At 40.1% G+C, this 23,005-nt stretch overlaps 2 protein-coding genes across 2 annotated transcripts; one reads left to right on the top strand and one right to left on the bottom strand.

The window, feature by feature from the left end:
* Positions 1-1,173: 1,173 nt before the first annotated feature.
* LOC121397302 (lymphocyte antigen 6 complex locus protein G6d-like) lies at positions 1,174-7,946 on the top strand. Its single transcript, XM_041573916.1, has 3 exons — positions 1,174-1,371; positions 7,249-7,356; positions 7,744-7,946. The coding sequence occupies exons 1-3, from the start codon at positions 1,314-1,316 to the stop codon at positions 7,944-7,946; spliced, it is 369 nt and encodes a 122-aa protein (XP_041429850.1). The 5' UTR covers positions 1,174-1,313.
* Positions 7,947-13,027: 5,081 nt separating this feature from the next.
* On the bottom strand, positions 13,028-15,894 carry XB22063241.L (provisional ortholog of lymphocyte antigen 6 complex, locus A2 L homeolog). Its single transcript, XM_018230160.2, has 3 exons — positions 15,736-15,894; positions 13,852-13,959; positions 13,028-13,452 (listed from the first exon to the last, which is right to left on the bottom strand). The coding sequence occupies exons 1-3, from the start codon at positions 15,788-15,790 to the stop codon at positions 13,247-13,249; spliced, it is 369 nt and encodes a 122-aa protein (XP_018085649.1). The 5' UTR covers positions 15,791-15,894; the 3' UTR covers positions 13,028-13,246.
* Positions 15,895-23,005: the final 7,111 nt, after the last annotated feature.

The raw sequence follows: 23,005 nt of genomic DNA, 5'->3' as shown, positions 1-23,005 counted from the left end.
AAAAGGGGCATAGAGTCAAGGGAGGAGGGGGTCATTCTTCCACTGTATAGAGCACTTGTAAGGCCCCATCTAGAATATGCCGTTCAGTTTTGGTCTCCATCACTCAAACAGGACATTATTGTATTAGAGAGGGTACAGAGAAGGGCAACTAAGCTGGTAAAAGGTATTGAAAATCTTAGCTATGAGGAAAGACTGCCCAAATTGGGGATGTTCACACTGGAGAAGAGGTGCTTAAGAGGAGATATGATAACTATGTATAAATATATAAGGGGATTGTATAATAATCTCTCTAATGCTTTATTTACCAGTAGGTCCTTCCAGCTGACACAAGGTCACCCATTCCGATTAGAAGAAAAGAGGTTCCGCCTAAATATTCTGAAGGGTTTTTTTACAGTGAGAGCTGTGAAGATGTGGAATTCTCTTCATGAATCAGTTGTACAGGCTGATACATTAGATAGCTTTAAGAAGGGGTTGGATTGCTTTTTAGCAAGTGAGGGAATACAGGGTTATGGGAGATAGCTCATAGTACAAGTTGATCCAGGGACTAGTCCGATTGCCATTTTGGAGTCAGGAAGGAATTTTCCCCCCCTCTGAGGCAATTTGGTGAGGCTTCAGATGAGTTTTTTGCCTTCCTCTGGATCAACTAGCAGTTAGGCAGGTTAAAAAAAGGTTAAACTTGATGGACGTGTGTTTTTTTCCAATCCAATTTACTAGGTTACTATGTAAATATATTGTTAATGGGTTGAGTGCAGAGGACTTCTTGTATTTGTCTATATCAATTTTGTGGTCACAGCCTCATTGCACCCCACCAATGTTTTTAAAAATAAGAAGTGAGCACAATTCTCCCTTGTTTGTTATAAAATATACCCCTTAGCCTTTCAGTAAAATCTGTCTATGCATTTCCTTAGACTTGAATAGAAAAAAAAACCTAAAAGGTTGAACTTGATGCACGTGTGTCTTTTTTCAACCTTACTTACTATGTTACTGCGTTACATGAAGTTAATACAATGTTTAACACAAATAGTCTTCTGATTAGATAGACCTTCATACAGAAGCAATAAACCTCTGAACTGCTCAGTTGTGTGTGCAAATTATACTATTACTCAGCATCATAACTTTAGTACAGCCTCCCAAAACACATATTTATTCTGCCTCGATGGAAGGTGTGTAGAGTTGGAAGGTGTGATGTAGTTGGCTGACACAATCATATACAATTAAAAAAAAACACATAAAGAAGCAAGAAAGGAAGCAAGAAAGAAAGAAAGAAAGAAAGAAAGAAAGAAAGAAAGAAAGAAAGAAAGAAAGAAAGAAAGATGCAGACAAAGAATTTGATAGCAGTTTTCTTTTTCCTCCTTCTTAGCTTCGAGCAAGGTAAGTAAAAGCACAGGACTAATGATCAATATTGCTAGTATCTGCATTTTTAAAGTAACAAAGAGGTTTTATCCCTTACTAAAGGACCTATTTATCAAAAGGTGAAATAGAGCTTGACACTGTTCACCAGAAGAAAAGCTCTCTGTGTCCCTAAAATTCCCATACAAGTAAATATAAAGGGCAATGGATAAATACATTAATCTCAAGGCTAGATAAATCTCACTTAGGACTCTTTAGGCTTTTGTATTTAATACCTCATATTGTTAGTTTGAGTCCCTCTGCAGTAAGGGTGAGTTTTGGCTAGTGTGTACATATTACAAAAATGCTGGGTTCCATTTACTGGACTAGTGGTGTGTTCTGGCAAAAAAAGAGGTAAAGTGAGCTAAAAAAATACTAATAATTGTGTTTAAGCTCATATATCAATTTTTCATGTGTTTCATGTTTTTGTTTGGAGAGCTACAAATGAAGGAATGAGGAATGGGTGGAAGGTGGATTTCACCACTTATTTTTATCAGTTTATTAGACAGTGAAACACTCTGCAACTCCAGTTTAAATAGACAAATTTACATATTGCTAAACTTAAATCTCTGCAACCCCATAAATATTGTATTGTTGTAAATGAATAGCCCTTAAATGAGTAATTTGCAGAGGTGTCTATTGTAAATCTGCAGCGATCTCAGTACAGCCCTGCACAGTACAATTCTTCATAGAAGTGGCTGTATAAAGGGGAATGTTGGAAGCAATACAACTAATGTTTTCAGTGCAGAGATTCCGGCACAGCCCTGCACTGTTAATTTCTCAAATGTACCTATAAAGAGGAATGTTTGTAGGAACACACTTACTGAGGGATTTCAGTATAGTCATGCACTAGCCTTAGCTATTTGGGGGGGGTATACTGTATGTATTAGGTAGAACTAATCTGGTATACTATTGTTTGCTTTAGGAATGCCTAACCTGAAAACCCCTAGCATTTTGGATGCATGCGACCTGAGGCTTAGTTCCATTCATAGGAATACTATGTCATTCTAGACGTGGTGGGGTTTACAAGCACATCATTCTGTTTATCAACACCCTCCAAGCTTCTTGGGTGACATACACAGCTCATCTGGTGAAAACATCTCCAGGCTGAGGTGTGGTGGGCAGAGCTTTGAAACTCTTATGACTGTGAGAGTTGTGATGGGTGGATTTGGGTTGGCGTAGACGCAGGACTTTCTTAACTCAAAATTAAATGTTGCATTAAGAGCATGACCTGCTAACATCAAAGGACATCTAAGGAAGAACAAAATTACATCATAGTGAGCAGTCTGTGGAAATAAATGTATATGTGGATGGTGAAGTGACCTGCAAATTATTTGAGTTTTAATTTACATTTGAAATTGGAATGATCATACTTCTAAGTACAATACACCATCCAGGAGCCAGGTGGGCAAGAGATCTAGGGGTAAAACTGAACACTTGTGAGCCATGGTGACTCATACCCTACATCAGGGATGTCCATCTGGTGGGCCGCGGGACGCATGCTGCCTGCAACCCCCCCTCCGTGTGCCCCCCCCACACGAATGCCTGCCTGCCTGCTGTGTCTGCTTACCATGTGTAAACTTTAAAAGGTTTCACTACAGAGATTAACTGTCCCCTGCATTGTTTAATCCTCAAATTCAGACTGCAATCCCCTGTATTTTTCACACATGTAATCCCCCCTGCATTGTTCACACCTGTGACTTCTATTGTTCACACCCTAAAGCCCTGTACTGTTCACACCTGAGACCCAAACTGAAACTGCCCACATTGTTCACCTGTTCACACTCATACAAACTGCTGAAGGGGCACCAGCACTGTGTCACTCTATGTAGTACATCTTAGATTGGTCCTGATACGCTTCCCTGTCTCCTGCTCTGTTCTGCCTGCCCTACTCTGCCTGTATGTGCCATACTATGCTTGACCCATTCTCACTGGGTGTGCTATACTCTACCTGCCCTATGCTAACTGGGTGTGCCATACTGTGCCCGCCCTATGCAGAGTGCCATACTCTGCCTGTGTGTGCCATACTCTGCCTGTGTCTGCCATACTTTGGTATTTGTTCTGGGGGTTTGTTAGCATTTGAAAATTATTGTTAGGGGCCCCTAAGGTGTTTATCATGTGCTGTGGGGGGGTGGAGGCATATGGATTTAAGGGTAGGTCTTAATATGACAACTTTTTTTAAAAATATGAGTGATATCCCAGCAGTGAGCACCAACCATTTGATTTTTTGGTGTGTTACCACCATTAATGTGGACATGGTCTTGTGATAACATTGGTGTGGTTTAAAGTGGTTGTGGTTTAAAAACAGGGAGTGGTTTAAAAAAGGGAGTGGTTAACACTGGCTTCCATTATTGGCCCTCCAGCATGTAGGCCAGAAAAATTCTGGCCCTCGGTACCACAGAAGTTGGACAGCACTGCCCTACATACTAAATATACACTAGCTTCACTAAATGCCAAGAAAGAAGGACCATAAGGAAGTTCCGATAGCTGTCTGTGTATATAGCAATAGCATTTTGATTCCATTATCCTTTTTATTTTCAGTAGGGGCTAGGTTTATAACTGAAGAATATTAATTTAGCATTGTTCAAAGCAAAAGGATTCTAACATCAATATGTATGTATGTAGCAATCAGTTGCAGGTGTGTGAAGTCTCTATCACATTTTAGGTTTAGTGAAGACTCAATTAGGTCTATGGAAGCCATTTTTCTTCCAACTTTTCTCTTAGAGATAACCTTGGTAACCAAATTTCCCATACCTGCCAGGGGCCACTTCCCATTCACATGAATGCAGAGAAAATACCTTACAATTCAATAAGCATTTTAAAGAGCACAAAAGTGTTTGCATTTGCACATAACATTCAGAAGATTTATTAAGATTTAAACTAGTGGTTTTCCTCCAGTTTGAATTTTGAGTTATTTACAGTGACAGGAAAGTGTTTCTTGAATGGTACATTGATTGAAGCCCTTTTTTAAAATTTACCAGTTTATCAGAACTGATCAGTCAAATTTGATTCTTTTCTATGGGGTGTTAGAAAGGCAATGATTAACTATAAAGCCCCATCGATTTAAGTCCTAGAAAAACAATGACCTTCGCATAACAACTACTAATCACTCCCATCATCAAGAAAGGTTCCCTTAAAGGAACAGTTCAGTGTGAAAATAAAAACTGGGTAATTAGATAGAATGTGCAAAATAAAAAAAGTTTCTAATATAGTTAATATATGTAATGTATAAAGGCTGGAGTGACTGAATGTCTAACATAATAGCCAGAACACTACTTCCTGCTTTTCAGCTCTATAACTCTGAGCTAGTCAGCAACTTGAAGGTGGGCCACATGGGATGTAAATGTTCAGTGAGTTTGCAATGGATCCTCAGCTTTCAGTTCAGATTCAAAAGCAACAGATATGACCCATGTGGCCCCCCTGATTGGTTACTGCCTGGTAACCAGGGTAACCAATCATTGTAAACCAAGAGAGCTGAAAAGCAGGAAGTAGTGTTCTGGCTATTATGTTACACATCCAGTCACTCCAGCCTTTATACATAACATTTTTGCCTAACTAACTATATTAGAAACATTTTTTATTTTGCACAGCCTATCCATTTTTTCCAGTTTTTATTTTTACACTGAACAGTTCCTTTAAGTCCAGCTCTCCCATGCTTCCAAACTATAGGAAAGGCTCATTTACAACAGCCTGGTCAGTATCCAACTCAGAACTCAAATCTTGATCCTCTGCAATCTGGCTTCCATCCAACACACTCAATGATCTGCTCCTGACAAAGTCTAAAGGTCACTATTCCATACTCAGCATTCCACTCTTCCTAGACATTTTGTATTCAGTTGGCATTTGTGATACTGTTCTTTCATGTTTTAGATCTTATCTTTCAGATCATTGATGTAAAGTTGATTTCTCCAACTCTACCTCCACCCCGTTCCTTCTTTCTGTTGAAATTCCTCAAGGCTCTCTGCTGTTCTCACTTTATGCTATTTCTCTATGAAAACATATTCAGTCATTTGGACTTCAGTACTACGTTTATGCTGATGACACCCAAATCTACCCATCTATTCCTCAGTTTCCTTCTTCTGTCCTTCCCCAAATTGCACTAATTTTCCACTGTCTCCTTCTAGATGTCACAGCACCACATGAAAAGGAATTTCTCTTAAACAGAATTCATTATATTTTCTCCATCTTCCCCTGTGCCTCAGGTTTCACTTACAGTCAATAACATCATCTTTCAACCATCCACACACGAACACTGCCTCACATTCAAGGCTCTTAATAATGAGGCCCCTCCCTATATCTTAGTTCTTTTGTCAAAATACACTCCTTTATGCAACCTACACTCTCTGACCTTTGCTTTTTTGTCCTTTCATCATTTAATCCCATTCCCGACTGCAAGGCTTCTGTCTGTTTCTAGAACTCACTGCCTTGAGTTATCAGACTCTCCCCTTCCTTAACCTAACACTCTATAAACATTCTATATTTAGAGAAGCATATTCAGTTTCTCATGACTAATCACACATCAACATCCTAAATTACTTCACCAATTGTTTTCATCTTCTTTATGTCTAAAATGTACTGTATCTCTTATTTGTTGAATTATTGTAAGAGACCTGTTTGTTAGATATAAATGTAAACGGCTACGTACCTTTATGGCACTATATATATAAATTATGTTGGCCATCTATGAGAGTAGTAGTAGGGGGTAGTAGGGGTTTAGGTTGAATTTTAGTATGTTATAGAATGGCCTATTCTTAGCAGATTTTAATTTGATGTTTTTCTATTATATAGTATTTGAATTATCGTCTTCTAATTCTGCTTTTTTCCAGTTTGCAATTTAAAATGCTTGTCAGAAGTCAGTGACCCTGCCAGCCAATAAACTATTGTTCTTTGAGGCTACAATTTTATTTTTATTTTTATTGTGTATCTTTCTAATCAAACCTTTTTCTATTCTTTCGTTCAAATTGCTGCCTGGCTGCTAGGGTAAAGTGGGCACTAGCAACTAGAAAAGTCTAAACTGTAGAGCTGCTGAAAAAAGAAAGAATACCAATTGAAAAGAATTTTATTGTCTACATAATACTAATATTACTAATATATTTATTATTAAGGATTTGTTGTCCCAAGCAGGGCTGGATTTACATAGAGGGCACCCCTAGGCCCACTGTCATTCGTTACCCCGATCTCCCCTTTTATTTGCTCAAATTTTCATCATTGGTACCGGAGCAATGGGGATTGTCACAGGGGAGAATTAAATAACTCCTGCTCATCCCCAGTGTTTCTGAACCAATGTGGGTGTGGTTGGGCAGCATGCCACCCCCTAAAACTCTGCTGCCCTAGGCCTGGGCCTTGGTGGCCTCTCCACAAATCCAGGCCTGGTCCCAAGTCATGATTAACAGCAGCACATTTCTCTGTCAGTAAGCATTTAATACTTATAGCTGGCTGGAAATAAGTTTTGCTGTTTCCTTTGGGGAAATAGATAGTGTGCCCCACAAAACAATTATGCCTATTTCATATTTGGTGACACAGATCAACAGTAAATTATTCCCACTGTGGAAACATTGAGCTCTTAGTCTAACCTGGTTAATGAAGTTCATGTACATAGACAACAAGATCAAGTCGGTTTCTCAGAGTGGACCTGTTTATATGGATACACCTGTTATTATTGCCAGTGGCTCATTTAGCAACATGGCATGTGTCATCTAGTCACCAATCAAAGCAGTGCATGCCAAATCAAGCTTCGTTACTGAGTAAGCTTCATCAATTATAGATGACCATATGGCCCTGGATCAGCTATACTAGGCACCTGCATGGAACTTCTTTTTCAGCAAAAAACACTAATACAGAGACTTATGTTTCATCTAGGTTATACCCTGCAGTGTCACTCATGTGCGTATGGCACCTGTAAAATTGCAACGATTAAAAAGACCTGTGGTATCACAGAACAATGTGGGACAATGACAGTACATATTGGTAAGTAAAAGTGTCCCTCAGAACCTGTTTTTTTCCTGCCATTTAGAACAGTGATATTAGGATGCATCTAGTGAAATTAAATATGTGAATAAGGAGATACAAATTTAAACAAAAATATATATCCAGTATACACTGTGATCGCCTGGATAAATATTTAATATTGAATATGAACTGCTCTCATACATTGATGCAAAAATGCGCTGCCCTATACAAATTAAGTAACTTCTTACGCTCTACTGCATATATGTAATAGCAATCAATACCAGAAAGGCCTGAAATATACCAGAAAATGCATAGTTAATAAAAAATATTTATCTTTCAACAAAGAATACAAGTAGTGTGACAGTTGTACTAGTATTTACTTTTAATAGTCTGATTTTATTGCAGGTCAACTTCCCTCAACAAGGAAGGACTGTATTGAAAGCAGCAATTGTTTCAAAAATACTTCAGATACATATGCGGGTGTCACGGTGACAGTTAACCCATCTTGCTGTTCCACTGATCTCTGCAATTCTGCTGTGACACAGAGTCTGGCTGTGGTCACTGGTATTGCAGCCCTGGTGGCCCTCTGGCTAGCTAAGTTTTGTTAAGTGCCAAGAAACATGCCTCTTGCAGAGTAAATTTGCCAGATGCTACTACTTTTGTTGTATTGTGCCACTACTGGATTTTTTTTTCCAATACTATCTCAAAATTAATTTTTTTTGTTAAGATCATTCATCTGACTTGCTTGTTGTATCTATCCTTATCCTGAAGAATCCTCTTTTTTTCCACTGATCTTTTTGGAGTCATGGTCTTGCTAATAACACTTATTCTATACAGCTCACTCTTTGTGAAGTTTCCAATAAAAAAAAATCCTCTTTTACTTTTGGACACATAAAGGCACCTCTACATTTGTTTTCAGAGTCTTGGTTATTTTAAAAAAAAAAAATACCCGAGGGCATTGTACATGGGCACATATATGCCTCTGTATAATTACCATAGAGAAAGCATACATGCCATGTCACTGGCTGTCAATAATTTAGCATTCAGTTCAACTATGTTATGAATACAAAGAAAATTAGGGGTTTGCCCACATACTGATTGTTTTGCAACTGAAAAGTGTACAAATGTGTGTAAGAAATTATCTGAGCGATGGCTATACTGACATAAATGCTATTTATAAAGGGTTTACAAAGGGACACAGATATTGTGCATATTCCAGTATATAAATGATGGCACAATGATGCTGACATTTTTGGAAACACACGGCATTGTGGAAAAAAAAACATGGTGCTGATTTTGCAAATCTGTTAGTAAATTAGAACCTGTATTAAAATTCCTATTATGCAAAGGAAAAGGGCCAGTATTGTGAGCAAGACACACTTCATATATTATTTAGAGGATTCTAAGCTCTTCCTTCAAGCATGGACAGTGCATAACACATTTGACTTGGGTATTACGAGAGCCAGAGGGGACTTTCTGCCTTTTCTGCATTCTTCCCTCTAAACTGATAAACATTTGTGCCTTTAGCTAGACTGTGTAAGACACCTCAATAAAGCTGTGTAGCTGCCCCAATAAAGAAAATATGTCTAGAAATTCCATATTTTATATACTTACAACTGCAACAGCCTAAAGTTACAGCATCCATACAACAGTAATTAAGTTGTAAACATTAGCTCACCATCTTGATTTGGTTAGGAGTGGCAGTGACACTGCACATGCTTTTTATGCTCTGGGCAACTGTTGAGAAGCAAAGCTTAGGGGTTGTCAGGAACCATCAAACAGAAAATAAGGATCACCTGTCATAGAAGCTGATGCTGTGGGGCTAATTATTAAATTCTGATACCATTTGCACTGGTTTCTAAGCTGCCATGTAATGTGGATCTGAATTAATTACTAATCTGCCTTTTATTGTGACATTTATATTCTATTTACTGTATTCTGTTCAGAGCCAGGCCAAATAGTATTGCTGTCCAATGCAATACTACTTGACCCAGTGCCCAGACAGCCCTCCTCTCCACTAGCACCCCTGGCCACTCGCACTCCCTTGCAAATCTCTCTGCTGCAGTTTTTTCCCCCACCACCTCTGTCACACACTTTTTTTACTTGTCCCTTAACTTTAAATCCCACTTCCCTCTCATTGGCTTCAGTCACCGATTTCATTTTTTAATTTTCCTTGTCTGCATCCCCCTCTAATGCATCCTAGGCTGGTTATTACCCTGCCTACACTACTAGTTCTGGTCCTGAAATTGTAAATTGATCCCTAAAAGAGGATCAGGAGCTACTGAGGGCATCTTTGGATACAAAGAGCTTCACTGCTAAAGGGTTGGGGTTGCCTTGGGCTAGTACAAAACCACACAACATCATGTGCAGTATTTCTAACCTACTTATTTGTTAAGCTTTCTAAAAACAGTACAGTCTCCTAGCCCTGGTTGCCCTCCTTTGTGTAAACCATCAGATCTCTCTTTCTCTCTAAACTTGTCCTCTTACACAAAATCGGAGCATACTTCCAGTGCTTCTCTGTCTCCTAAATACAGTATCATGGCAGAGATACCCAAAAGCTGATGTGGGCACCACCCCATAGAGGCGATTGATGTGTCTATCATGTTCAGCAGAGTAGTATGCATCTTCTCTCTTTCTCTCACTTGCCCTCACTGCAGTCCTGTAAGTTCTCACTAACCTACTACTCAGTTATGTCCCTAACTGGCTCACAGGTTCCTATACATGCACCTCCTTGATGAAGCTAGAGCAACTATTTGCTGGTCTGTGTAAGAGAAGCTATTGTTGGAGTTGGGGCTTGAGGATGCTAATTCCGGAGCACCATTTAGGGAACTGATTTTTCATGCTGTGTAAAATTGTTTACACTTGAAAAACAGTGTAAACTATGTTGTAAAATAAACATTGAATTTATAAAGCTGTGTATTTTAGTTTACCTTTCTGGATTGCCCGATTTTAAATGGTTATATTTATGGCTTGACCCATTCAATCCAAATTAAAAAATGTATACATAGAAATCTTTTTGGCAGACAATTTCTATACAGCTTGATAAATGCACCTTTTTTTTACACAACAATACCAGATGTCTTTGGTCATTATTTTATTATACAGCATGATAAATAGGCTCTGTATGTTGTGTCTACACTAGCAATTGACTTGCATCAAATCAGTCAACAGGGAAACTGAAAATTACATATTTCCCACTTATGTTAACAAAAGAAAACTGGAAACATGCACACGGCTTCTCTAAACAGCACACAAGTTGCAGTGCCCATCCACTATTATGGGAAGAAAAAAATAAAAGTGATCTAGGGTCCTGCGGTCCTCTTCCTCTGCTGGTGCCCAATATCCGTTCTCCTTTGGATGTAACAATCAGACAATGTAAATATAAATGGACCAGCGCTCGAAAACAGCTTGAGGGTAGACAAAAAGGACAGATTGACTGATATAGTGTAGTATTTTTAACTTTTAACTGTACAACTCAGTGCTGGGCCTACGCGAGCAGGCGCCCTAGGCAGCCTGGCCCGGCAAAGCGCCCAATACGGTAGTGCGCATGCGCAAAAAGACAGAAGTGCGCATGCGCACTTTCGTTTTTCGCTCATGCGCACTAGTATTTTTCACGCAAGAGCGCACGTCAGCCACAGCAGGGACCGGACTAGGGGATAGCAGAGGCAGAGAAGGTGCGTGCCTGGCGCCCCTCCAGCATTGCACCCTAGGCACGTGCCTACTCTGCCTACCCCTAGTTCCGGCCCTGGTACAACTTTTTTAAGTGTAAAATATATATATAAATTGCACTCACATTTCCACAATGTATAAGTGTATAAAACAGAGTCCCCATAGTGTTGTAGTCTCAACCTTTCACAATGTGGTCTGTTAATTTCTCCGGCATCTTGCAGCAGCGTGTAGTCCTTAGGGGCACACAGGTGACATCACAGCCTGACGCGTTTTGTCTTGCGACTTTTGCAATTTTTATATCTATATATATTTTATTATTAAATATGCTTTTACACTATTCTAAGCGCATTCCTATAGAGCTATTGGAGAGGAAAGAGCAGACTGTCAAAGTCAACTCTTTATTTTCAAGGTCTATAAAAATACTAAAATGTTTGTAAGTACCCACCTAGAAATTCCCAAAACACCGTTTGGACTGTATTCATACTGTTTGTAATGATGGTGTTGGTAGCAACAATAAAGGTTAAGAAGAAGGAGCACTCCCCTCAGTGTGTGACCACCCAAAGTTGTACAATTAGAAATACTACACTGTATTAGTCAATCTGTCCTTTTTGTCTACCCTCAAGCCGTCTTCGAGCGCTGGTCCATTTATATTTACATTGTCCCATCCACTATTATGTTGGAATTGGAGAGGCATGATGCATTCAGTGTCTGACTGGCCTGCCGGGATACCGGGAAAAAAACTCTGTGGGCCCCGACCCTCAATCGGCCCCGCCGGGCCAGTCCCCAGTCTTGATCGTACTTAACAGAAAAAAAAAGATTTCTATGCGCCGCCCCATCTGCGCATGTGTGCAGCACCTTTCACTGAGGAGCGCCTACACGCAGGCGCGCCGAGCAGCGCCTTCGCAAATGCGTGCTAGGCGCATCATAGAAGGGAGGCGGGGGGGGGGTCAGAGGACAGTAGTCCCGGTGGGCCACCGGGCCCCCCAGTCCGACTCTGGCTGCATTGATGGTAAATAAATTGAGATTTTTACCGATTTTTGGATATTACACTTACATTAGCAAATGAGCCCTTTTGTGTATTAGTGTTGTGTGGTGAGGAATGAGTTTGACAGTCTTTTGCTGTGAATGTGTGTATACAATGAACATTGTCAATGTGTTTTAGCAATTTGTGTTTAAGATTTCTTTTGTTACAATGTTTATTAAATGACTAGGTGTTCACTATAGATGAAGCATGTCCAAATCTTAAACAATGGGCAATGATATGCTGTTAAAGGAAAACTATACCCCCAAAATGAACACTTAAGCAACAGAGAGTTCATATCATATTAAGTGGCATATTAAAGAATCTTACCAAACTGGAATATATATTTAAGTAAATATTGGCCTTTTACATCTCTTGCCTTGAGCCACCATTTTGTGATGGTCTCTGTGCTGTCTCAGAGATCACCTGACCAGAAATACTTCAACTCTAACAGGAAGAAGCGTGGAAGCAAAAGACACAACTCTGTCTGTTAATTGGCTCATGTGACCTAACATGTATGGTTTGTTGGTATGTTTGTGAGTACAGCGAATCCTATGATCCCAGGGGGCGGCCCTTATTTTTTTAAAATGGCAATTTTCTATTTATGATTACCCAATGGCACATACTACTAGAAAAGAATATTATGAAAATGGTTTATTTACATGAAGCAGGGTTTTACATATGAGCCGTTTTATGCAATATCTTTTTATAGAGACCTACATTGTTCGGGGGGGGGGTATAGTTTTCCTTTAATTCATTTTAAAATGCGTGCACAATTTAGCCTCTGCCTTATCTGCCTATTGGCCAGCAAGGAGATATTAAAAGGCTCTTGTTTTACAATGTGTCTGTGAGTAAAAACATTAAACCAATCCTATATGCAGAGGAGTATCGTTCTGCTTGTGACCATGTAAACCATTAGCAGTATCTACCATGCATAGTAATGGTCTATGAAGCTTGTAATATTGTGTGCATTTATTTCCCTTTTGCAGTCAACATATATTTTCAGTTACATGGAAGTAAAGTTTATTGCTTACAGAATACAAGGAAACATGAATTTTCAAATAATATTAAAAAAAAAACCTGCATCATTAGCTGCAAACCTTTAATGTGGTGTCTATTCATTGGAAAGTTCTAAGGAAAGGGTAAGTAAAGGATAAAAAAGGCTACTCTGAACACTCATCAGCATAAGAGGACAATCAATTTAAACAGATTATGGATTCAAAATAGTTTGGTAAAACACAAGGCCAACAAGGCAGCCACACCAGTGACAACAGACACTTTTGATTTGATGGCTGAATTGCAGAGGTTACTGTAGCAGCAGGAACGTGTGGCTTTTACGGTTACGCCCAGGTAGGTCTCAGACGATTCACTTCCACAAGATAATAATGATAAGCAATCCCTCTTATGAACAGTTATTGGCAGGGCTGAAAAACAATATAGTGTAAAGCTGAAGGGGCAGGTATTCTTGGTTTACAGTACATATTTCAATTGTTATTTTGCAACACTTTCTTTACAGAAACCAAATATGATGCTGTCACAACATTCATTAGAAATACTTAAGGGGAACCGTCTTACACCATGCTCCATAAATCCCCACATGTTGAGAGATATGTACAATAGATAATACCTCTATTTGCCAAAATGTTTTCACCATCACACATGATAAAAATTAGGTCAAACCAAAACACTACAATTTCCCGGCTAATAACTTAAATTATAACTATCCATCTCTGTGGCTCTTGGTCCCTTCCCTGACTTTAAATCCATGATATTATTCTTTATCACCTGTATAGATATTTTGGTTTTTAGAATACAACACTCACAAGAAGTTGATGCTGTTTGTGTCATGCAGACCTCTCCAAAACTACAGCTTTTCACAGTGGGAAACAAGCATGCACCATAGTCACATTTGTAGCAATCCACTGCATGAGCTAGGAGAGACAGAACGGGTACATCATTAGTAAATAAGGCATCAATTAATTAATAACAAATACACACAGACTATTCTCATGGGAAAATGTACTAATTATTACTCAGTAAAAGCATTCTGAGGCTGTGAAATGCCTGGCCAAAGTACAAAGAGATTTCTCTGCCTGTTTAAGTTAACCCAAATCTCAGTGGACGCGACTTGATAATTCTTGCTACCGTTGCATTATCACCTATGCCCACAGCCGCTGTTGAGAATGAAAAAAAAATGTTTTATATACTTGAGGTAGAGTTAATATCAAACATGCCCTGTAAGATGCATTTTAAAAGTGGATGATCTGGTCAGAAGCCTACATTGGCATCCATGCAGCACTGAAGTATACGTACGTATGAATTTAGTAGGAACTGGCAAAGCATGAAAGAGAAGTCATCGTTTACAGATTAAGGGCGTAAATATATGGTGTTTAGCCACAGAAATAAATGTTTTTTGTATAACACAAAAAAATATGCCAGACTTGTAAATATGAAAACATGGGCTCTTTATTGATCTAAGAATGTAGTGCCTTTGAGTAGGTAACAGGAGGCCTGTGAACAAAAACATAAGGGCTCAATAATATGGTTCAAAGTGCAAAAAAACTAACCCCCAAACCTGGCTATTGCCAAATGAAATAATCCATGTGTGCCAATATATATAGAGAACCAGTACTCAACATAGCACCGATAAGGATTATTATTCATTGACAGAGCATAACAAACAGGCAACAAACTTGGCAGGATCCCACTTCATCTCTGTGATCCCTTTAGTAGACACAGATTTCCTAGGGTCCACTGAAAACTCAGGAACACACTTTCAGCTTGAATCCTTATCCACAGTGATCCCTTGGGGTATATTTATCAAAGAGTGAAGTTCCGCCACTCTCCATTCATTTCTATGGGCTTTTTATAGGCGTATTTATTATTAGGGTGAACTTTGATAAATACGCCTTTCAAAATCCCATAGAAATTAATTGAGAGCTGCGTCACTCTAGTGACGGAACTTCAGTCTTTGATAAATTTACCCCTAGACTTTCAGGCAGAGACTCACCTGGGAGAACTGCCTCTAATCTATCAACCCTATGCTGCTTTTCCAAGCTGGCCTGCCTATCTTATTTCACTTTGTTTACAGACCTTGTTTGCCCAGGCTTCCTTAAATAAAACCTTACCCCACCCAATTATCTATGTTAAAGGTGCGGTGACTTAGATGGCTTAGAACCAGCAGAGGATTAAACCCTATGCCTGGGACCCAACCTACAAATATATTATACAAGCCGATATACTGCAGCGTATATGCAGCTGCCAGGCTGTTAAATTAAATTGCATTCCCCTTTAGCACTAATTGAAGGCTGATAGTTGTAATACAAAATCAGCTGAAGGCCGCATTATGGTAGTCGTAGTGGTTGCAGCTGCTTACATACGAAAGCTGTGAGGAACAATGAAATCTCTTTATTGTCCCTCGGAGTACAATTGCTGCTGTGCTAAGTCCCTCAAAGGATGAAAAGAATGAAAGCAAGCATCCCCTGTATATATACACACACACACACAATCACACACCAGTACAAGATTCTGCACACACACACTCCAGCACAAGATTAATAGCTAATTGCTGAGCGGTGCAGCAGACAGCAGTTGTGTATGAATGAATACTGTGGAAAACTGATAAAAACCTTTAAACCTCCATAAAGGAAAGCCAAATATAAAACACAATAAACCCCCCATCCCCAATAGTCTTGGATTTTACTTACCAGCATTGCTGCTCAAAAGGAGGAGGGCAATTATTATGAGACCACAGGATTTCATTGTCTCTTATCTGCTTCCCCAATCAGACTAAGAATGTGATTCCACTACTTTCATTTATAGTACTGGAATCCCCGCCCACTGCTCTAAACCCACAGCCTGCCTCTCTTGTGTGCCAGCATTTCCTCATATAGATTCCCTACGTCCACTATCATTTATGTAGAAAAGAAACTGTTTCTGAAATGGATTACTGTACATTTAAGTAGAAATACTTGTCCAAGAAATGACACATTTAAAATGAGGGTGGAGAACAGAGTCCTTGTAATAATGAGCAAGGACAGACACTTAGAGAAGAGTGCAAGACAGGAAGACTGGGGCCCATCTGGAGGGTGGCAGGTTCCACACACACATCTAGAATATATATATTCTGAATAATAACAAATGTCACATAAGCTTTGCTTTGTACTGATATCATTTTTCTACTCCAATGGGCCCTTCTGATGCTGGGAGTTCAAGGGCAAATGCCCTATTTGCTCTACCATAAATTGTTGTTAACCCGGGAAGGGGGGAGGATCTTAACCCATCACCATGTGCTGTTAAACAGAAAACTGACAGAAAATGAATCTATCGGGGGTAAAAAAAATTATCTCCAGGATACCCACAGCTGAGCACCGGTAGCTACACAGTTAACTTCTATTGACAAATCTACATAGTGAAAAGAAAAGGACTGCAGGAAGCAGTTGAACTACAAATCCTTTTAATTATAGTAGTGGTAGTAGTTTTCCACTACCCAAATGAAAGAGAATTGCAGTTCAACTACTTCCTACAGTCCTCTTCTATTCTTTTCATTTTGTAAATTTGTTTAAAGGAGAAGTAAAGCTTAACTAAAGAAGTATATTATATATATGTACATTATATTTTGGACTTATACCAGCCCAAAGCAACCATAGCTGTTTAGCAGTAAAGATCTGTGCCTCTAAAGATGCCCCAGTAGCTCCCCATCTTCTTTTATTTTGAGTCACTGAACATGCTCTGTGCTGATGTCACTTACTGAGCTTAGGGATCGACACATAATATACTGAACATATATATCATAGAAATTTCACAATATAAGGCTGATTAGTAAATAAGTCAGCTTATAGGCACATTGCAGCTCAGAAACCAGCACAAATAACATCAGAATGTTATAATTAGCCCTGTAGCATCAGCTTATAAAACAGGCACACTTTAATTTTTGTTTGACCATTCGTGACAACCTCTAAGCTTAGCTTCTCAACAGCTGCACAGACCACAATGAGCAAGTACACTGTCGCTGACACTCCTAACAAAATACAAGATAGGAAGCTCCTGTGACAATTTTGAAGGCTGTGAAGCAGAGTTTATAGCCTGGGTACAGCTGCTTTACTCCCTCCCTCAAGCCAAGCTGATAACTAATGGCTGGACATCCAGATCCTTTTCACTTTGCGGTGGGACAAGGCAAAGGTGCCCACTCACCCATTTTATACACCCTCGCCATCAAACCCCTCGCAGGTAAAATACACCAAGATGTACTTTCACTTACCAACTGCAGTGATAAAGGGGGACTCTACGCAAATGACAGGATACTATTCCTAAAAGACACTGACAAGTCTCTAGACAGGGCACTTATGATAATTGATGAGATGGGCCAATATTCGGGTTCTTCACATTAACTGGACAAAATCCAGTGTTTTCTATGTCAGAGAATATAGAGAGCACAGACCTCCCTTGAGACATCCCTTACTTATAGTAAATAGTTCTAAATACTCAGACATTTGCATTACTAGAGACCAACTAAGATACCTACCTGAAAACGTATACCCTTTTATGAAATACATGAGAGAGAAAACGCAAGCCTGGGGGAAATTGCCCCTGACAGTTGCTGGTAAGATTAATTTGATAAAAATGGTACTCCTTCCTAAAATACTATATATGGTAATGCACTCTCCGATATTCTTGGCACAAAAATTCTTTCGGACCCTTACATCCCATGTGCTCACACTCCTGTGGAAGGACACTAGACCTAGGCTTAAACTCAACCACTAATGGAGGTCTAGCACTCCCTCACTTGTAATATATTTCCTCACAACTAATGCAACTTTCACATTGGTTCCACATGCAAAGTCAAAACAGTGCAAAAATAAAATGGTATGTACAAGCTACAAGACAGATACAAGATAGATTGTACCAACTACTAAAAGGATATCGAGCATATCCTACCCCAAACCCACTAACACAGAATTTATAGTTCATTTATAGTTCAGGAATCTCCACCCACTGCTCTCAGCCCACAGCCTGCCTCTCTTGTGCACCAGCATTTCCTGATATAGATTAATTCCCTAAGCTCCCTTTGTCAACGATTCTTCCACTTTCATTTATGTAGAAAAGAAACTGTTTCTGAAATGGATTACTGTACATTTAATTAAATGAAATATGTGTCCAAGAAATGACGCATTCAAAATGAGGGTGGAAAACAGAGTCCTTGTAATAAGGAGCAAGGGCAGACACTTAGAGAAGAGTGGAAGACGGGAAGAACGGCACTCCGGTGAAAAATGGCAAGTTTATTGCAGGATCCTGCAGGTGCATATGGCCTTACATGTTTCGGGAACCAAGTCCCTTAATCATAGGTTATGATTAAGGGACTTGGTTCCCAAAACGTGTAAGGCCATGTACACCTGCAGGATCGATCTGCAATAAACTTGCCATTTTTCACCTGAGTGCCGTCCTTTGTTAGATTTGCTATGTGTGCTGGTGGTGGGGACGCTGCGGACAGTGAGTTTGGAGCGGTCCCTTGCGTGTGAGTGGAAGACGGGAAGACTGGGGCCCATCTGTGGGGAAACAGCTGGAGGGCGGCAGGTTCCACACACATATAGAATAAATATATATATACACTGAAAAATAACAAATTTCAATTGCACATAATATTTCCTTTGTACTGGTATCAACTTTTTTCTCCAATGGGCCCTTCGTAACAAATTACAAGATAGAAAGCTCCTGTGACAACTTTGAAGGCCTGGTTCTATAAATTCAGTATATAACATATTCTGTCTTCAAGAGACTCATGTCACTGGCGACAAAACTTTTGCTCTTAAATGCCCCTGGAAGGGATGGCCATATAATGCTACCTTTTCGCAATACTCAAGGGGAGTAACAATTTTAGTCCGGAGAACATGTACAATTTCAGTTATTCTCAATACAACAAGATCCACAGGGTAGATATTTGTTTCTTAACTGTGTGGTAAACGCTCATCCACTATTGATACTGAATGTGTATATATCACCACCATATCACCCTGAAGTGATCCGGAAAGGTGCAGTGTTCATGTCTCACTTTTCAAACACTCCTGCAATTTAATAGACTTTAATAACACCTGGGACCCCATACTGGACAAATTATCTCTCAACACACCTGCATAATCAGAAAAGCTTCCATCGGGAAAAACCCCCTTTTTACCAGACTGATGACCAAGCTGGGCCTAGCTGATCCGTGGTGTCACATTAATCCCAAAATTATTCACTTGCCCCTCAGCAACACACAGAACTCTATCTAGACTGGACTAGACTAGACTAGTGAACAAACTGGCAAATCCGCTCATCCTCAGAATTGAGCACTGGCCAAGACCATTCCCCTTTATTGATAATGTTAAAATGGCACAAGATGAAGCCCCAGCCATTTTGGAAGTTTAATGCTTTTTGGTTAACTTTGTTTCCTGAACAGCTAGTGAAATGTTTTTTAATGTGAAATGTTTTTTACTGATAATAACCCTAATACCTGATACCTACCTGAAAACGTATACCCCCTAATGAAATACACAAGAGAGAAATGCAAGCCTGGGGGAAATTGCCGCTGACAGTTGCTAGTGGGATTAATTTGATAAAAATGGTACTATCCAATATTCTTGGGACAAAAATTCTTCGGACCCTTACATCCCATGTGCTCACCCTCCTGTGGAAAGGCACTAGACCCAGGCTTAGATTGCCCCTCCTGCAAAACTCAACCACTAATGGAGGTCTAGCACTCCCTCACTTTTATTTGTATTATATTTCCTCACAACTAATGCAACTTTCACATTGGTTCCACATGCAAAGTCAAAACAGTGCAGAAAAAATGGGATATACAGGCCCCATACCCACTAGGGATAGAGTGTACCAACTACTTAAAGGATATCGAGTATATCCTACCCCAAAACCCACTAACACGCACATGGTACAGGCGCTAAGGATCTGGGACAAAGCAGGCACCCTTGACAATAGGGATAATTGAGCACTACACACCACTATGGGACAATAATTCACTACCTGAATGCTGTAAGATACAGGATACCATGCTCTGGAATGAGAAATGCATATGGTTCCTAGGACAAGTTCTAGATAACGGTAATATTAAGTCATCTGAACAACTAAAACTAGAATATAGCCTCCCCAATCACTACTTATTCTGATACCTACAACTTTGTCATGCCCTAGCCACACAATACCCTCAAGAGTAGCCCACCGTGGAAACTAACATGTATATTTGCTGCATCCTAACTGGATACTCTAAGGGTTGATATCTAAATTATACAGTACTCTATTAACACCTGCTTCTAACACACATACTAAGCTCTCCAAAATAGCATGGCAAGACAATGTGGGCTAACTAGACCAAGAAGAGTGGGAAGAAGCCTTGGAGGCCCCTAAATACACCTCCCTGAACATACTATACATACCTATGTCTTGTATAGAGCATATCTTTCTCATCTAACCCTTAGGCAATTTTGCAGAAACAGAAACCCACAATGCCCCAAATGCCTGAACGTCCTAGCCTTTTCCACCTAATACGGGCCTGCCCAGCAATTGCCAGATATGGGAACAAGTGATTAAGTATATAAACGATGTCATGGGATCCCCAAAACGAAGGGGGTCCAAGTGCTCAAGCCCCAGACCTTCAGCTCAGGAAGGCAATATAGCAAATAGCAAACGATGGAAAGGGTGGCACATACTGGACCACACAGTTAGTACTACATCTAACTTTTGTGTGGTCCGGTATGTGCCAGCCTTTCAGCATTTACTATTTGCTAAAAAATATACACCTCTGCACAACCATGGCATCCTGTATCTTCACTTGATACATGCAATATGTAGGAGTATATGTAAAGGTGTAAAAATAATATGACATCTATGCTCTATGACACCCATAACTTGTATGAGACTATGTAACCAAATATATCTTGCTATCTGAAGAACTGTAAACAATATAATTTATGTCTGTGCCAACTCAGCAACAAACTTTGTAAAACAATAAAAACATTTGGATCAAAAAAAAAGATACAGGCAATAGCAGGTTAAAAATTAACAAAATATGGCCATTGTGTTTGAGACTACAATTGAACAGAAGCTATAATTTATGTCTGGATTGCCAGTCATTATGTATCAGGTTACAGTTGTTGTGTTCAGAGCTGCCATCAGAGGAGTCAGGAAGGAGTCCTGTCAGGGACCGTCTGCCACAAAAGAGGTGGGGATAACAGCAAAAGCAAACTAACAGCAAAAGGAACATTTTTAGTGTTGTGTTCTCTTAAAGGGTTAGTTCACCATTAAATACATTTATAGTAGGATGCAGACAATTTGCCATATTCTTAGACAATTTGCAGTTCATCTTCATTTTTACTTTTTGTGTTTTTTTAATTTTTTAGCTTTTTGTTCAGCAGCTTTCCAGTTGGGATTTTGCCATCTGGTTGCTAGGATCCAGTTTACCCAGTGCTTGAACACAACATAAGGTGGAAGAACAGGGCAACAGAGTTAGAGAGAAGGTGAGTGATCACAGAAGAGGTGAGAGGGGGTGCATATGGGAAAATTAAAGTGTTTATTACCATGTAATTATAACACAGAGCAGTGTGACAAGGGCAGGCAAGTGTGTAGAGTTTAAACTCTGGGCAAACTCCACTGTTCACCAATGAATAAAAAACTTAAAGGACCAGTAACATCAAAAAATTTTTACAAAAAATTTGTTAGTATACAACGAAAAATAAACACCTTGACAAATTAAACTTGTAAATTGCAAAGCCTTTGTTTAGAAATAACTTACCGAAACTTCACTTCCTGTCCTCTTCAAAACAGGCGATATGGCGACCATCCATCCTGCAGTGCTCGATTTCTTCTCCCTGGCTATTCTAGTGACAGCTGTGAAGGAGGCTGAGGCTCCGCTCTCGAGAGCTGGCTGGTGGAGCAGGGTTTGTAGTGGGGTTCCTGATGTGCTCCGAGCCTGCCAGTGCCTGAGTGCACCTCACTTTCCCCGCTGCCTCCCACTCTGCCCTGCTGCTGCCGACGCTGATGTTGCGCTGCTGCAGGCCCTACATCTGCTCCCCAAAAAGACCGACTTCGATGTGGTGGGAGAAGAGGACGAGACGCGGGCAGAGGAAAAAGAGGATGGGGAGCTGCTGATGCTGCTGATGCCCCTCACTGCTAAAGACCACGATCACAATGTTCATCCTGCAGAGGCCCAATAAGCGTCTGACCCTCAGCGAGATCTGCAACTTCATCATCAACTGCTTCCCCTACTACCGGGATTAGTTCCCCGCCTTGCCGAACTCCATCCGCCACAACCTGTCCCTCAACGACTGCTTAATCTGGACGCTGGACCTGGAGTCGGCTGACATGCGGGGAGCGGATGCTGCTGATGCCTTCCCTCCCCACATCACCGGAGAGACAAAACCCTGTATCTCTGCTGTGAGCTGTGTGCCGGACCCAGAGCTCACACTACAGGCGCAAATCGTGGTCTTTAGCCTGTAGCAGTGGAAAAAAAGGATGGGGAGCTGCTGATGCTGCTGATGCCCCGCTTCCCGCACTGCTCCTCTGCTAAAGACCACAATTTGCGCCTGTAGTGTGAGCTCTTGGTCCGCCGCTGGCTATCACTTGAATGAATGAATTTTTTAGCAGTTCTTTAGGGCAATCTTCACCATGGGAAAACATTTCTTCCTGACCCCAAAATAAAAACTCTACTTATAGTTAATCAAAATAAAAGCAGTTTTGTCACTGACAATGTCATGCAGTATTGTGACAATACACGTATGGTGGGTTTTGTGACTGGACGCACAGAAGTCACAAAAGCAATTACAGCTTGGCGGTGTTGGTCTAAAGCTGGATGTCTCTCTTTTAGAATGGGGGTTTAAAACTTACACTTCACAGTTAAAGTATGGGGGATATGAAGTCTCTGTTAGTTAAAGGGTAGCTTGGTTGAAATCGTATTTCGATAAATCGTTTTCAGCTTTTTTGAGCACCATG

Source organism: Xenopus laevis, chromosome 8L, assembly GCF_017654675.1.
Source record: "Xenopus laevis strain J_2021 chromosome 8L, Xenopus_laevis_v10.1, whole genome shotgun sequence".
Classification (NCBI taxonomy): Eukaryota; Metazoa; Chordata; class Amphibia; order Anura; family Pipidae; genus Xenopus; species Xenopus laevis.
This window is presented reverse-complemented; position numbering and strand designations above follow the sequence as displayed.

What these genes read in the sequence shown, in the direction of transcription:
- LOC121397302 (XM_041573916.1), top strand. Translation starts at nt 1,314, where the DNA reads ATGCAGACAAAGAATTTGATAGCAGTTTTCTTTTTCCTCCTTCTTAGC. An exon ending in CCTTCTTAGCTTCGAGCAAG is followed by an intron (nt 1,372 to 7,248) that starts GTAAGTAAAAGC and finishes TGTTTCATCTAG; the next exon opens with GTTATACCCTGCAGTGTCAC. An exon ending in GACAATGACAGTACATATTG is followed by an intron (nt 7,357 to 7,743) that starts GTAAGTAAAAGT and finishes ATTTTATTGCAG; the next exon opens with GTCAACTTCCCTCAACAAGG.
- XB22063241.L (XM_018230160.2), bottom strand. Translation starts at nt 15,790, where the DNA reads ATGAAATCCTGTGGTCTCATAATAATTGCCCTCCTCCTTTTGAGCAGC. An exon ending in CCTTTTGAGCAGCAATGCTG is followed by an intron (nt 13,960 to 15,735) that starts GTAAGTAAAATC and finishes TGTCTCTCCTAG; the next exon opens with CTCATGCAGTGGATTGCTAC. An exon ending in ACAAACAGCATCAACTTCTT is followed by an intron (nt 13,453 to 13,851) that starts GTGAGTGTTGTA and finishes ATTGTTTTTCAG; the next exon opens with CCCTGCCAATAACTGTTCAT.